The 17405-nt window shown below is 38.3% G+C and overlaps 1 protein-coding gene across 2 annotated transcripts in view; it reads right to left on the bottom strand.

Moving 5' to 3' along the window:
• ccdc169 (coiled-coil domain containing 169) overlaps window positions 1–17405 on the bottom strand; it is a 44947-nt gene that overhangs the window by 5259 nt on the left and 22283 nt on the right. The window contains exons 5-7 of one of the 2 annotated variants that reach the window (XM_052025772.1): window positions 10224–10322; window positions 9466–9519; window positions 6343–6429 (exon numbers count right to left, since the gene is read on the bottom strand). In XM_052025772.1, coding sequence (XP_051881732.1) covers window positions 6370–6429; window positions 9466–9519; window positions 10224–10322 — 213 coding nt within the window. In that variant the 3' untranslated portion in view covers window positions 6343–6369. The remainder of the gene's footprint in view (window positions 1–6342; window positions 6430–9465; window positions 9520–10223; window positions 10323–17405) is intronic. The other variant, XM_052025771.1, reaches the window with a different exon arrangement.

The following is a 17405-nucleotide window of genomic DNA, read 5'->3' as shown; positions in this document are numbered from 1 at the left end:
AGTGCTAAAATTGAATTATTTTGTTTTTGATGGGATGATTTCAGTTGATTAAGAAGTTGTTGCAATAAATCATTTGATCATTTCAGTCTTGCAAAAACAATTTTCGCAGTTGGTACATTTTTGCACTTCAAGTTGTAAATCAAAACCTTTCCATAAAACAATAATATTTTACTTTGGTATCAAGTCATGTTTCCTTGTTTAGTTTGCTTCTAAAATCAAGTTGTTTTCAGCAAAATCCTGTTCTGTGAGATAAACTGAACCAGTGGCAAAACATAGATTTAATGAAGTATTTCTTATCCCTGATCAATTAATAGGATAAAAAGACAGTGACCATAACTTCTTGACCTTTACCATAGTCTTGGAGAAGAAAAGGAGCAAACGATATGGGGAAAGTATTTAATTGGGGGAGGGGGAATTCTGATGCTATTAGGCAGGAACTTGGGAGTGTAAATTGGGAACAGATGTTCTTGGGGAAGTGCACAACAGCCATGTGGAGGTTGTTTAGGGAGTACTTGCACAGGCTTCTGGATAGGTTTGTCCCATTGAGGCAGGGTGAGGATGGTAGCGTGAAGGAACTATGGCTGACAAAAGACGTAAACTATCTTGTCAAGAGGAAGAAAGAAGCATATCTAAGCATGGATCAGACAGGGCTCTGGAGAATTACGAGAGAGCCAGGAGGGAGCTTAAGAATGGATAGGAGAGCTAGAAGGGGGGGGACGAGAAGGCCTTGGCGAGTAGGATTAAGGCGTTCTACACATGTGAAGAATAGGAAGATGACTAGAATGAGGGTAGGACCAATCAGGGTAAAAAGAGGAAAAATGTGCCTGGAGGTGGGAAGGTCCTTAATGAATACTTTGCTTCAGAATTCACCAGTGAGACGCCTTGATGTTTATGAGGATGACGTACGACAGGCTGATACGCTGGGGCATGTTGATTGAGGAAGGAGGACGTGCAGGAACTTTTGAAAAACATTAGGATAGATAAGTCACTGGGGCCAGATGGGATATATCTAAAGTTATTACGGGAAGCAAGGGAAGAGATTGCTGTGCCTTTAGTGATGATCTTTACGTCCTCACTGTCCACAGGAGTAGTGCCAGATGATTGGAGGGTGGCAAATGTTCTTCCCCCTTTCAAGAAAGGGAGTAGGGATAACCCTGGGAATTACAGACCAGTGAGTCTTACTTCAGTGGTGGACAAATTACTGGAGAAGATTCTTAGAGACAGAATTTATGGGCATTTGGAGAAGCTTAGGCTGATAAGGGACAGTCAGCATGGCTTTGTGAGGGACAGGTCATGTCTCACAAGCCTGATTGAATTCTTTGAGGATGTGACAAAGCACATTGAAGGTAGAGCAGTGGATGTGGTGTACATGGATTTTAGTAAGGCGTTTAGGTTCCTCATGGAAGGCACATTCAGAAAGTCAAGAGGCATGAGTTCTAGGGAAACTTGGCTGTGTGGATTCAGAATTGGATTGCCCATAGAAGACAGAGGGTGGTTGTAGATGGAGCGTATTCTGCCTGGAGGTCGGTGACCAGTGGTTTTCTGCAGGGATCTGTTCTGGGACCCCTGCTCTTTGTGACTTTTAATAAATGACTTGGATGAGGATGTGGAAGAGTGGGTTAGTAAGTTTGCTGATGACATGAAGGTTGGTGGTGTTGTGGATAGTGCAGAAGGTTGCTGTAGGTTACAACAGGACATTAATAGGATGCAAAGCTGGGCTGAGAAGTGGCAGATGGAGTTCAACCCAGAAAAGTGTGAAGTGATACACTTTGAAAGATCGAATTTCAAGGGAGAATACAAGGTTAATGGCAGGACTCTTAGCAGTGTGGAGGAACAGAGGGATCTTGGGGTCCATGTCCATAGATCCCTCAAGGTTTCTGCACAGTTGATCGGGTCGTTAAGAAGGCGTATAGTGTGTTGGTCTTCATTAGTTGGGGTATTGAGTTCAAGAGCCGTGAGGTTATGTTGCAGCTCTATAAAATTCCAGTTAGACCACACTTGGAGAATTGTATTCCATTCCGGTTACCTCATTATAAGAAGGATGTGGAAGCTTTAGAGATGGTGCAGAGATTTACCAGGATGCTGCCTGGATTGGAGAGCATATCTTATGAGGATAGGTTGAGTAAGCTAAGGTTTTTCTCTTGGAGAGGAGGATGAGGGGTGACTGGATAAAGGTCTACAAGATGATGAGGCATAGATTGAGTGGACAATGAGGTACTTTTTCCCAGGGTGAAAATGGCTAACATGAAGGGACATAATTTTAAGGTGATTGGAGGAAGGTATGGGGGGGGGGGGATTGTCAGAGGTAAGTTTTTTTTTACAGAGTGGTGGGTGTGTGGAACGCACTGCCGGCAGAGGTTGTGGAGGCAGATACATTAGGAACATTTAAGAGACTCTTAGATAACCACATGAATGATAGAAAAATAGAGTGCTATGTGGGAGAGAAGGGTTGAATAGATCTTAAAGCAAGATTAAATGTCGGCACAACATCGTGGGCCGAAGGGCTTGTACTGTGCTGTAATGTTCTATGATGGCAGAGTTTCATCTACAATAAAAACAAAAAATGTTGGAAACACTCGGCAAATGGGAAGCATCGGTAGAGAAACTAATAGTTAGTTTTGAATCAATGACACTTCTCATTGATTAGCATTTGTTTTTCTTCAAATTTCTGGTATCTATGATATTTTGCATATTGGGCAGAATTTTATGCTTGATTACATGTTGCTAAAAATGACAACTTTATATGAGCAATCTCATAATGAATCCTCTTGAACAGGAACAAGACAAGGAAATTGCCTTTGGTAATCTCTAGATTCATTTGTATTCTATTTCCAGCCCCTCTGTTTCTAATCTCAATTGCAGCAAATCAGAAGCTGTAACCAATCCCTATATGTAAACCACTTTGCGCAAAGGTCATTGTAAGATTTCTCTTTATTTTCAACATAAAACTTATTGCTTTGATTGTCCCCCACAAGTAGGAAAGAGTTAAGGAAGATAATCTTCTAATTTCTACAAATAGCAGTGGAATTGAACATAATTAGTGCCTTTCACATGCACCAGCATAATAATTAAAGTTACAAGCTGCACATTTCTTTGACATTGCATTTTCCTGTTTTTAAAAATAATTAATACCTCAGACAGAACCAGAAAATTTTAAACATTCTCCTGCATTTACAAAGTTTAAGTAGTGAAATATTTGACGATAACTTCTGAGTATTGTTACCACAACTTCAGACTATAATATTATTCATTTCCTTACAATAGTATTTACCCCTATTTTAATTTTTGTTGTCTGTATTCTTAAATTTTGTATACGCATTTCAGTAAGTATTTTGTTTATCTGCCAGTAAATATGAAATTGTTTAAAATGACTACTTGAGATATCTGGTTGTGAAAAAACAGAAAATAATCTCTGCCTGTGTTCCTACTGCTGCTTATCCTTTTCATCAAGGATAACAGTTCTTCTGAATTATCATGTGAATAAATGTGTACATTCAAACAAATAGTACATGTCCATCATAATAAATACATCATCTGTGAAATGATCGAAGGATCATTATTTTTGTCTCCTTTTTGTAAGATGGTCATATCAAAGTGTAAACTATAGCCATGAGAGCAAATAAATATCTTCAAAACATCTGAAAGGGCACAACCATAAATTTTATTATCTTCTGTGAGAACTTCATTTACATTTTTACTGTTGCAGAGTAGACTACGTTGCTATATATGTGTATTCTGATAAAGAATTCAAAGGACAGGATCATTTAAGTCAACGAGAAGTGGCGTGGTAGTGTAGTGTTTAGTGCGATGCTATTACAGCACCAGCGATCGGGGTTCGATTCCTGTCACTGTCTGTAAGGAGTTTGTACGTTCTCCCGTGTCTGTGTGGGTTTCCTCCGGGTGCTCCGGTTTCCTCCCACATTGCAAAGACATACAGGTAGGTTAATTTGGGCTTAAAATGGGCAGCGCGGACTCGTTGGGCCGGAAGGGCCTGTTACCATGCTGTAAATAAAGTAAAAATTAAAAAAAAATGTGTCAACTCTGGTTCAGTTGGTAGCACCTCTCTTCCTAATTGTGTTCAATAACTTGTTCTAGAGACTTGAATACAAAATTTGGGATAAAACTCCAACAGGACAAAGTGAGTACTGTATTTTTTTTATTACAATAGTTTTTGAGATGATAGATGAATTGGGTCTGGACAAACAGATCCCATGTCACACTTTCAAGGAAGACTTTCTTTTGCATTCTGCTCAATGTCACAAAAACAAATTATCTGTTCATTATCTCATTGCTGTCTGTGATATCTTGATGTACACCAACTGACTGCCGTGGATTCTGCATTGTAAGTCCAAAATCCTTCACTGGCTGAAAAGCACTTTGGGGTACTCCACAAGTTATAAACAAAGCCTAGAAGTCCTAGAAGGTTCCACATCAAGTGAAACCAAATGAGTCATGAACATAGTACAGCAGGAAAAGAAATGAAACCCATCGTCTAACTAATGTTATCTCTTGCATTACTAATGTTAAGGGAATTATATTTTTGAATTGATCCATCTTAATTTGCATCCTCCATAATCCCAACTATTGGTCTGGAGAGGAAAGTGGCCCAGCAACTGGGAAGTTCCAGAGTAAGAGGTAAAACTGCAGATGGTAATTCATAAGATTGGATAGTAAAGATTATGAATTATCCATCTTGGTGCTCCAACAATGTTCCAATGCTAAAAGTGAGAATGATTGAAGATTTTTTTAAAAAGTAAGTATGTAAAGATTATAAATTTGAATAGTTTTGGGAAGGTGTGCCACTTGGGTGTTAAGTCTAATTTCTTGGCAAATAATTATTATCTGCACCCATTTTTGAGTGAAATGCACATGGAAATACTTTAGCACGTTTTGAAATGTTTGCATCCATTTCCTGCTGAAATCCTGTTCAAATTGATCCCCTCATCTCCAAGCCTGATACATTCTACCACTGTTGTTTCCTTGGTGTCATATGCACATGTGACATTGATTTTTTTAATAACAACTTGGTAGAAAAAAAATGTTTTACCACTTGCAATCCAATAAGGAGGCTTACCAAGTCACTGTTCATATGTCAATTGAAGTGTCTCCACTAAGACATTGATGTTTATCTCTCCATTTTGTGTCATCGATCTGTTGCAGCAATAGATCTGTACTTTCCCATGATTTTTCCCTTCTCTCCATGCAGCCTTTTGCATAGTTATTGTAACCGTCATGGAGAGTGTCCTTAAGTTTCTGACCCACTTCCCATGGTCTTAACAGCAATGATGTGACAGCTGTGATACCTGCAGGCAGCTATGTTCTGAATCATGCAGGTTGCATTTCAGCACACCAAAATAAGTGTGTGTGTGTGTGTTGGGGGGTGCACAGGGACACAGTTAATTTTTTTTTGAAAGGGAATGTCACCAATTTCACAGTTTTTAAAGGATCCCATTACTTGGTCACACAGCCAGACCACTCAGCCAATTGAATCCATACCAGCTCCCAGCCGAGCAAGTCCATTTGCCCTATTCCTCCACCTGGCACCTTTGCCACTTGTTTTCTCTCACGTGCCCATCAATTCTCCTTTGATTCTGTTGCCAATTACACTAAGAAATAATTAACAGTTGCCACTAATCCTTTGGGATGTGAGAGGAAACTGGAACGCCCAGGGGAAACCCACATGGTCATGGAGAGAACATGCAAACACCACATAGACAGCATCCAAGTCAATGATCAAACCCAGGTCACTGGAGCTGCAAGGCAGCCTTATTAAATGAAGAGCCACCATGCTAAAATGTGATTGGGCATTAGGGCAAATGCAGGACAAATTTAGCACAGCATTAATGGATGAAATCCAAATTCTAGGCAATTATCTCCAAAATAACATGGAACAGTACAGCACAGAACAGGCCCTTCGGCCCACAATGTTGTGCCAATCTAATTAAATTAGTAATCAAATGCCCAACTAAACTAATCCCTTCTGCCTAAATATCCATATCCTTACATTTCCCTCACATTCATGTGCCTATTTAAGAGCTTCTTGAACACCCCTATCATATTTGCCTCCACAACCACCCCAGGCAGTGTATTCCAGGCAGCCACAGCTCTCTCTGATTTTATTTTTCCACGTAATGTTTGAAGAGGTGCGAGGAGAAAATATGAAAGGATGTAGAAAGAGGACAGGAAAATGGAATTTTAACTTTATGTGAGCACTAGTTTACTGTGAGAACCAAATGAATTAGACAGCTGAATATGCAAAACCTGGCATTAAGGGATATTTAACTTTTATGGTCACAATTAAGGGCCTATAAGAGAACAATGGAGCAAATGTGTTCTGTTTACCTGAACCTTGGACAAATGATGTCAGAGTCAGAAGCTCTGGGGATTTGTGTAGGCAGATGTAGATGAAGACCTACAGTATTCTTTCAGCTTGAAACAAAAGAGGAAAAATTTAAGGAGAGAGAATAATCCTGCAAGCCAACCTGTGATAAGGAGGAAGGTGAGAAACCAGTCCAGTAAGTTACCGGAACAATTCCATATATGGTAGTCACAGTGCCTTCACTGTATTTGATTAGCTTCATTGAGATACATGGGTCCTGAACTTACTGGAAGATCAGGATGAAACGCAAGAAGGAACATTGAGCACAGGCAGTGATAACCCAGGAACAACCAACTCAGAAGGAGAACTCTCAATTTGGAAATCAGAGAGGGCTACAACCCATGGAAGTGAGTCTGCCCAGTTCATCTCGCATTTGTGATTTAATGTAATGAGTAACAAGCAAGAACAGTTAAATGCAAAGCATTAATTGTTGTAAGGAATAAATGAAGATCAGTATGCTTTAAGTGATTTGCATATTAATATACATATTTTTGTCCACGTGTCTGATACAGTATACGGGGAAGAGGGTCAACAAGCCTTTACTAAGAAGAGCAGTAATAGAAACTTAATTTTGCATGGAAGCAATGTTGTAAAGACTTTACATTACAAAACATCCTGATTTTCTGTACAGATTATAGCATAAAAAATAATCTGCATTGTTTATCTGGTATTATAAACAGTGTTAGATCTAATTTTAAAAGATCTAAAAATACTGTTAAATTGATAAGTCTCAGTTCAAAATCGCGCTCCCTTGTTTATCACCACCCTGCTTCAAGAACAGGAGGCATTTGGAGTCAAATATCCTAATAGCACATTTCCTCATGGCTCTGACCTCGTAGCCCTTAAAATCTCTTACTTTAAGACAATCAGCACTCCTTCAACTAAAGATATGTTGACAAGGAATGGGTGCAAGCTACAATAATGAGGCAGGGTGTGGCAGAGTCCTCCCAGGGAGCAGAAGAACCTGCACATACACCTGAAGAACAGGAGACAGCTTCCTTCTGCAAAGAACATAAGGCAAGAATGGAAACACAAAATGCTGGAAATACACCTGCAGCAGGTCAAGCACAGTTTATTTGAATATTTTTAAATCAAAGGTTGGATACTGGATAATCGGGATAAAATGTTACTGCAGGTAGATGGGACTGCAGGGTTAAGGTTACAGTCGGATCAGCTATGATCTTATTGCATGGCAGAGCAGGCTTGAAAAGCAAGTGGCCTTCTACTGGTTCTAATTCATCTATTCATAATTAGACATTACTTGGAAGTTAAGAGATCTCTACCTGAACGTGGAGATTGCCACAAATATATTTCAAGGTTGACAGGAACAGATCTGTAGGTACAGTTCTGATAAAGATCACAGACCTGGAACATTAACTGCGTTTCTATTTAGTTTCTGTTTGACCAGCTGAGAAGCATTTTGTTTCTAGTTGAATGTACACAGTACCTGGTACAAGTATAACACCATTAACAATACAATCAAACAGGTTTTTCTGTAATTTATTAGTCAATAGGGTATCAGTCAGAATTCCAGCATTTATTGTCCATTCCTGATTGTCCCTGAACTGAGGAGGAAGTTATTAAATCAACCATATTGGTAGATCTAGAATCACGTGGAGGCCACACTGGGTAGAGATGGCAGATTTACTCCCCTGATGGACATTAATGAACCAGATGGGTCTTTGCATCAATCCCGTAGTGTCATGGTTACTGCTATTGAGACTAGCTGTCATGGTGGGATTTTGACTTGTGTTTCTAGAATGGGTCTAGAATTCCGGCTGCTGCTCTAGTAATTTAACCACTATGCTACCATGCTGCATGACTTCCTTGTGTTTACAGTAAGTCTGAATGTTATAAATCCACACTTTAACGTTTAGACTGTATAGTACTTTTCAATTTCCATTATTATGAAACAGATTACAAATTAGGAAATTAAAAGGCCCAAGGATCACACATTATTTTAAAGAAGTACAATTGTCAAAATTAATATAATATTGTGAATGATATGCTGTCTACTTTTGTTTTGTCCATATTTTGCTAAAACATGTCGACTTAAATAAGTTAAGTAGTCAATTTTCCATTAGTAGGAGAGAATCATAGATCCAAGAGGATTTAAAAAAAAATAATCAATTGTATAATCCTCATTCACTTCCATCATGCTATGAAGTTCTTAAATCATCCCAGGCAGTACTACAATGATTTCTTCATCAATTGATAACTGTAAAATAATCAATGCAATAATTGGAGAAAGAATTATTTGCAACAATTTTAGGTTCCTGTGTTGGTTTCAACTTGTAAATTAGTTTTGTTACGGACTCAGTGAAAGTCCCTTTAAGATAGAGAGTGTGTGTGTGGGGCGTGCTTACATCAATAGAAGATAAAGGACGTAATGACGTTGTTGAAGAGGTTAGAAGAAGGAGAGAGAGAGAGAAGGGAGAGAGACACCAGCCTGCTTGTTTTCTCTATCAATGGATGAGAAACAATAACTGTGTTTGCCACTGAAATCCATGTATGGAAGTTGGAAGTAATCCGGTGGAGTTCACTTTGTTGCTGACCTGTAGAAGGAAACAGGTATTTGTGTGTGGACGACCACGGTTCAGATGCTTTTCGGGGTGAGGAAGTCACTACCGAGTAAACCCTGAAGTGTCGTTTGGGTTCCATCGTGGAACATTTGGATTTCGTATGTACTCTCTCTATGTTTTTCTACATCTACATCTTATCTTCAGACAACGGTGGTTGTTGAAGAAGCCCTTGCTCATGTTTCACCTTATGGCTTGCGGAACTGAACCTTAAGAACCATTCCGGAACTGGGAGTTTTGGACTTTGTCACACACACACACGAAGAGTTTAGTTTTGGGGTTAACGTTCGAGGTTTAACATTTTTGAATTCTAACATACTAACATTTTTTTTACTTTTATTTTACGTATTATCATAAGTAGTGATTAATAAAATAGTTTTTAACACTAAATCATGCTCAGTGTGTTTCTTTTGTTGCTGGTTCGTGACAGTTTATAAAATCATTCAAACTGATGCCAAGGAATATATTGGAATCTCATAAATTGCCCCACCAAGATAATAAACTTACTTGTGCAATTTCTGTCAGGTATATGTGACACTCATCATTGGCTTTATGATAAGCCTGCAGAAAAAAGGTAATTGAACAAAGTTTGGTTAGCTAACTGATTATATAAGGAGAAATGATGATTCTTAGCTTAGTGCTGGCCAACAGAAATTGCTGACCAGCTACAGGTATGAAAATGACTCTACTGCTTTTGTCAAATGCAGTGACTTTAGGTGCAATGTGTTATACTCATACACATAATTATACATCTTGTGTGCACTAATGAACAACTATACATTATCACTCAGTAATCAAAAAAGTAAAATACCCCAATAGATCAAAAAGCACTTGCACTTTTGGTTGGCTCACTTAGAGAAACTCAAAAGAAAAAAACAAATATTATGCATTATTTTCAAATCCATAATTGGAAGTAATGAGCCCAAGAAAACAATGTTTGCAAAGTTCCATTTTGAATGAATACTTATTCACAAAATCCAGTGTAGCACAGCCTGCAGTTCACTATCACAAACCAATTATTAGGAATTGGATAATCTTCTAGAGCTTAAATGGACATAGGAAAATGCACTCATTGTACACTTCCAACCGAGAGTTGCATTTAAAAGGAGTGCATGTTGGAAAGTGAACTACAAAATTCTGGAGCATTCAGCACTGAGAATGCCGAGTCAGTGAACTTGTCCAATTGTTTTTAAACACATGATAAATGGATATACTTATAACTATCAGGTTTTGATGCTGCTCGGAACAAAAATTCTAAGACAAACCTTTGCTTCTTGTTCTACTCTCCACTCATAATTTTTAAGCTGGTTTTGAAGGCTTTTCTTTTCTTTGTCCAGTTGCTTTATCATTTGTTTCAGTGCGCCCTGCAAAAACATAATTTTGGAGATTCAATGATCTGCTGTCTCTTAACATTCAGCAGAGGCCATCTGAATTTTGGTGTCACAGGCTTAAACTTCACAAAGTTAAGTGAACCAACCCAAAATCCAACTTTTCTTACCACCTATCAAAAACTTGAATCCATCTTGGGCTGAATTAAATTGCAGCAAAAATATTTTTAAATCCAAACTATGTCCTCCTCGTAGCTGTTCTTTAAATATTTTAAATTCAAATTTAGAATTTTCAGTCAATATTTTCCTTTTATAGACTTTTATCCATTTGGATGATAATTTGCATATTTTCTCAATTACTGTTAACTATTTTCCAATTTAAGTAGTGAGAGAATGAACAGCTGTTTCAGGAAATCGGTGATTCCGATGCACCTGACATCCATCTGTTTCATTACAATAATTTATCAGACAATTCCCAAATGTATGGATTTGGTTGAAATGCATTTTCAGTCCTGACCTTGTATAGGATTATTTAATAGTTAACTACTTTATTATTATGAGGTAGTAAATATATAAACATGTTCTTTTTCCCATGCTTGTTTGGAATTTCATGGTAATTTGTACCCTTGATCATTTCTTTGCTTGAACGATTGATGGAAAATTGCCATTTTACTCAAGCAAGTCTTTTAACTGGGATGATTAAATTTAACTCTTTCAAGCTAGATTTTCAAACCTAATTATTCTGATTACGTGCATGAAACTTGTTAATTTCATTTTGGGTATATTCTCATGAAGTTTTGAGATTTTTGAATGGAATAATGATTTGGTAACTGGTTGGCAGCCAATCTTAAGCATGCAAGGTGATCTCTTTGAAACTTGTTTGAGTGTTCTTGATAGAATTAATATTGAGAGGCTGCTTCCCCCGATTGGGGAATCTCGAATTGGAGAATATAATCTGGAGATAGACAGCGATGGGGAGAAATATTTTTGGAATTCTTAACCCAGATGATTGTGGATGCTTAGTGAATGTGGATACTTATTTTAAATGAAGACTGCTAAACTTTTACAGTTCAAGGGAATTGAGGAATATGAGGATTGGGCCCAAATACAGAGTGGTGTTTGCATCTTCTCCAGTTTGCCATTTATTCCCTAATTCACTTTGCACAGTCAACCCTTTTTTGTCATTTTATCTCTTCTCCCTTCCAGCCATCACAAACCTTCCCTTTCAAATACAACTCCCCTTCCCTTCACTTCTCTGCATCCTAAAACTTGGTATTGGTTTATTATTGTCACTTGTACTGAGGTAGTGAAAAACTTGTCTTGCATACAATTTGTACTGATCAATTCATTACACTGTGCAGATACATTGAGGTAGTACAGAGTGCATTGAGGTAGTACAGGTAAAAACAATAACAGAGTACAGAGTAAAGTGTCACAGCTACAGGGAAGTGCATTGCAGGTAGACAAAAGGTGCAAGGTCATAACAAGACAGATTGTGAGGTCAAGAGTCCATCTCATCTTATAAGGGAACTGTTCAATAGTCTTATCACAGTGGGATAGAAGCTGTCCTTGGGCCTAGTGGTATGTTCCCTCAGGTTCCTGTATCTTCTGCCTGATGGGAGAGGAGAGATGACCCAGGTGGGTGGGGTCTTTGATTATGGTGGCTGCTTCACCAAGGCAGCGAGAGGTATGGATAGAGACCATGGAGGGGAGGCTGGTTTCCGTGATGCGCTGGGCTGTGTCCACAACTCTGCAGTTTCTTGTGGTCCTGGGCAGAGCAGTTGCCATACCAAGCCATGATGCATCACGATAAGAAGCTTTCTATGGTGCGTCGATAAAAGTTGATGAGTGTCAAAGGGGACATGCCAAATTTCTTTAGCCTCCTGAGGAAGTAGAGGTGCTGGTGAGCTTTCTTGGCCATGGCGTCTACGTGGTTAGACCAGGACAGGCTATTGGTGATGTTCACTCCTAGGAACTTGAAGCTCTCAACCCTCTCGACCTCAGCACCGTTGATGTAGACAGGTGCATTTGTGTCTTATCTTGCCTTATCTTGAATGATTCCCAGTTCCGATAAAAGGTTGTTAACTGTCTCTTTCTCCACAGATACTGTGAGACAAACTGATCATTTTCCACAATTTATCTATTCTCTTTTCAAATAAAAGATTGAGGATTTTAACTTAAAACAACACTTGTAAACACTTGTTTATCCAGTATGTGTTTTCACAATTCACATGCAATTAGCAAAAAAAGGCGGTTTTGTTTTTATGAAATTAAGTTCAAACAGTTAATTATATTTTGCATAGCAAAATAAGTATAAAAATCTATTTTTTGTTTATTTTTGCTTGATAAAATGACAGTGCAGTTGTAGACCGATTAACAGCAATATCCTCTTTAATTTGGCACCTCATGACAGCGAGTACAGTCACTTTGATTTATTTTTGCTATATTTTACATCAATACTGTTTTGCCTTAAAATATAGAATTGCAGTGTAAAACACATTTAAAAGAATGAGGAGATGACACAGTTCAGCAATTTATTTAAAGTTTTATGCATAGAATAATGTGTGATGTACAGTAATTTTTTTCCTGAGCAATTCTTGTGCAACTGCCATTATTTATTAAACCAGCATTCTCCCCCCACCCCACCCCCACATTTCCCATGGATGCTGGATGGATGAGAGAATTCTATGAATGGAACATTGGTCATTAAATGTTTGCCACATTTGTATTTCAATTTGTAATCTGATTGTTGGTATTATTTATAACCAGTATAAAATAAAAACTGGGAGTAATGAAAAATAGAGATCAATCTAATCCTTTACAAATTTTGCCATAGTCTTGTAAGGAATTATAGGTAATGCAGGAAACAGATTCCTTTTGATAAACTAAGTATTCATGTTACAGGCAAAGAACTTCTAAAATGACAGCTCCTTTCTACATTATGCAGTTAGCAGCTCCTTGGTGTACTTGGAGTCATAGAGTAATACAGCATGGAAACATGCCCTTCCACCCAGCTCGTTCATGTCAACAAAGATGCCCATCTAAGCTAGTCCCATTTGCATTTGGCCCATATCCCTCTAAACCCTTCCTACTCGTGCACCTATACAAATGACTTTTGAATGTTGTTATTGTACCTGCCTCAGCCATTTCCTCCGGCAGCTCGTTCCATATATGTGCCACCCTCTGTGTGAAGAAGTTGCCCCTTGGGTCTCTTCTTAAATCTTTTTTCCCTCTCACCTGAAACCTCTCATGCCCTCTAGTTTTTAATTCCCTTCCCTAGTAAAAAAAATACTGCCCCCCCCACCGCCTCCCCTCTTGATTTTATACACCTCTACAAGTTCACCACTGAGTCTTCTACCTAAAACAAGGCTATTGATTTTCAGTTTTCAGAGATAAATATGATTTATGAATGCTTCACTGAAATGCTACTCAGAAAAAATCTGAATCCCAATAGAAAAATAAGAATGTAATATGGTGCCCTAATTCACTGTATTTAATGCGGTAGTATGTAGCGACAAGGTTTCCAAAGCAACAAGAGTATTAATAGGGCTATTTTCTACAGGCTTGCTTTACATCTACCTCAAGAAATTAAAATCAGTGATGTAGACTTCTTTAAAATTGTTCATGTCTACAGAAAGTGGTGTGTCAGGTGCTAACAGATTCTGAGTCCTGACGAAGGGTTGGAGACCCCATATGTTGACAGTTTCTCTTTCCACAGATGCTACCTTAAAATCACCAGCTGACAATTTCAGTGATCCTGCACTTGTTTCATTATTACAATCTCTGGTACTATGCCACAAGTGCCATGCAATTACCCTTTTCAAAAAGGGAGAGGCTAACCACCTATCCTGGACATTCAATAGCATTAATATCACTGAATTTCCCCACCATCAACATCTGAGGAATCCCCACTGATCAGAAACTAACTGGATCAGGCACATAAAAGCTGTCACTACACCAATCAGAAGTTGTGTATCCTGCAGCAAGAGATTTGCCTCCCGATTTTCCCCAAAACCATCTACAAGGCAGAAATACGTGTGATGGAGATACTCTCCTCTTGCCTTAATGAGTGCTGTGCCAACAACATACAAGGAGCCTGACAAAGCAGCTGCATGTGGGAATCCTTTTCACCAGCTGAACACTCAGTCCTTCCATCTACAAAAGGTACTGTATTTACTTGTCTAGGTTATGTTGACAGCACCTCTCAAATTTGCAACCTCTACAAAAGGAACAAGGGCAGTAGGTTCAAGGGAACACTGTCACATTTCCCTTCAAGTTGCACATCATACTGGCTTGGAAATATATATCCCATTCAGTGTTGGAACCAAATCCTAGAACACCTTACTGAAGGCATTATGGATATACCCTCACCAGAAGGGCTGTAATTGTTCAAGAAGGTGGCTCACTACTACCAGATTCAAGAATGGTTTCTGCAGATTGGAAGGTAGCAAATATAATGCCACTATTTTAGAAAGGAGGGAAAGGGAAAACGAGGAACCAGTTAAGCCTAATTTCAGTAGTAGGGTATGTGCTGGTATATATCATTTAGGAAGTGGTAACAGAGCAGTAAGAAAATGTTATTAGGATTGAACAGAATACATGGATTTATGGAAAGGAAGTCATGCTTGACAAATTCATTAGAGTTCTTATTAAATTTTAACTAGCAGGGAAGATAAGGGCAAATCAATTGTGGTGGATTTGGACTTTTACAACACCTTCAATCAAGTGCTGCAGGAAAGATATTTAAACAAAATTAGTGCACATTATTTGGGGTAATATACTAGAGTGTATTGAGAGTTAATAGACAGAAAACAGAGTCGGAATAAATAGGTCATGTTGGGTTTGGAGGTCAAGATTGGTGGAGTGCTATGCAGATCAGTGCTGGGGTCAAAGGTTTTCACAGCCACTGTCAATAATTTGCATGAGGCATCTAAGTGTAATATTTCCAAGTATGCTGATGATACAAAGCTATGTGGCAGTGTGGGCTATGAAGAAGATGCAGGGAGGCTTCACAAGGTTGTAGACAGGCTGGGTGCTTGGCTAAGACATGACAGATGGAATATATTGTGAAAAAAATCTGAGGTTATCCACTTTCATAGAAAAAAATAGTAAGAGTATTTAAAATGGTAATAGATTGAAAAGTGTTGGTTTCCAGACAAACTTTGGGTATCCTTGTACATGATTCACTGAAAAACGTCGAGATGTAGGTACAGAAAGCAATTGGGAAGACAAACAGCCCTTATTACAAGAGGATTTGAATATAAGAGTATGTAAGAATATAACAATTTGAATATAAGAGTCACTATCCTATAGAGCCCTGGTGAGAATGCAATTGGAATATTGTATACAGATTTTTCTCCCTACATAAGGAAGGATATCTTTCTGATAGAAGTCCAGCAATGATTCAGCAGATTGATTCCTGAGATGATCATTTTGTTGTATGAGGAGAGATTGAGCAGACTGGGCCTGTAGAGTTTAGAAGAATGAGAAGCGATTCATTAAAGGGTACAAACTTCTTGCAGAGCACTACAGGATAGATGCAGGGTTGATGTTTCCCCTGGCTGTGGTGTTCAGAAACACGGACCACAATCCTAAAACGAGCAGTTTGCCATTTAGGACAAAGAAGAAATTCCATCACCTCAAAGGTAGTGACCATTGAAAATTCTCTACCCAAGAGGGCTGTCTAGGCTAAGTTGCTGAATATATTTAAGACCAAGACAAACTCTTAAGAAAATCAAGAGTTTCAGGGGAGTGGCACTGAAGGGTAAAAAAAATAGTCATGATCTTGTGGAATGGTGAAGCTGGCATGATGGGTCAAATGGCCTACTTCTACTTCCATTTATTCTTGGGTCTAATAATGGGATGGCCATTAAATTTCAGCTTTGCCAGCAATGACCACATCCTATAAGTGAATTTTAAAAATTTGATAACAATATTCCATGATTGCTTCCTTTCATCTTAAATTATAGGTCATCACTTTTGTTCTTTCAGTGTTATCATGCACTTAGTAATGCTCTTTTGAAAAAGGTGTGTATCCAATTTGCATATGAATTGCACAGCATGTGTGAGAAACCTGCATCTCATGGAAACCAGAAAGTAAATACCATTCTTGTTGAAATCCATTCCCCACCAATCCAATATCCCTGCTAAAAGAAAATCAAAAATCTGAAATTCTGGAAATCCTGATGAAGGGTCTTCAACCTGAAACATTAATTCTGTTTCTCCTTCTGTCTGACCTGTTGAGTGCTTCCAGCATTCTGTTTTTATTTTAGATCCCCACAAAACTATCTACTTTAGGTCCATACATACTGTATAATAGTCAATACATCCATAAAAGAGTGGATGGGGATTACAATCCAAAAACAAGTGGTTTGATTTTAACTTTAACCATCCACATGAAGATGGGCAGATAGTTAAATTCGAGATGACGCACATAACTGAATTTACAACACAATGCACCTGCCACATTTTTAACCATACACATTACCAAATGGACTTAAACACCTACCAGAGGGAAGTATGGGTTGGGTTGTTTTAATCCCATTTAATTGTCAAATATGCTCCTCAATTATTAAATTAATTTTCACTTTTATGAAATTCCCCTATTTGTTACATAGAGAAAGTGATGATGAAAGGTCATCAGCCTGAAGCATTCGCTGTTTCTCTTCTCAGATGCAGCCTGACCTACTGAATATTTTTAACATTTTCCATTTTTATTACAGATTTATGACAGCTGCAGTATTTTGCTTTTGTAACATATTAAAGCAGCATGGCCAGAAGTCTTCAAGGAATTGAAGGTTTGATCTGCATCATTAAAATCATTTGCAGGTTGTTGATGTTATAATGAATGTACAACATGTATTTCTATACCCATCATGGGCCATTGCTCCAATCTAATACTTAAAATCAAGGAGAATTATGACAAATTGTGTTTTTCTCAGATACTCCTTCACAATCAGTTTGCAGATTTCCAGGGATCAAGTATTCCTCCAACCAATCAGTCTTGAGATTAAACTTGTAATTCCAGAAGGGACTTGCTCCAATCAGATTGCAAGATGACCCATTGTGCAGTTGTAGATCAATCTGCTATAGCAGACAATACTGAAGCCTGAAATAGCA

This window comes from Pristis pectinata, chromosome 11 (assembly GCF_009764475.1).
Source record: "Pristis pectinata isolate sPriPec2 chromosome 11, sPriPec2.1.pri, whole genome shotgun sequence".
NCBI classification, from domain to species: domain Eukaryota; kingdom Metazoa; phylum Chordata; class Chondrichthyes; order Rhinopristiformes; family Pristidae; genus Pristis; species Pristis pectinata.
The sequence above is the reverse complement of the archived record's forward strand: the minus strand, read 5'-3'. Positions and strand labels throughout refer to the sequence as shown.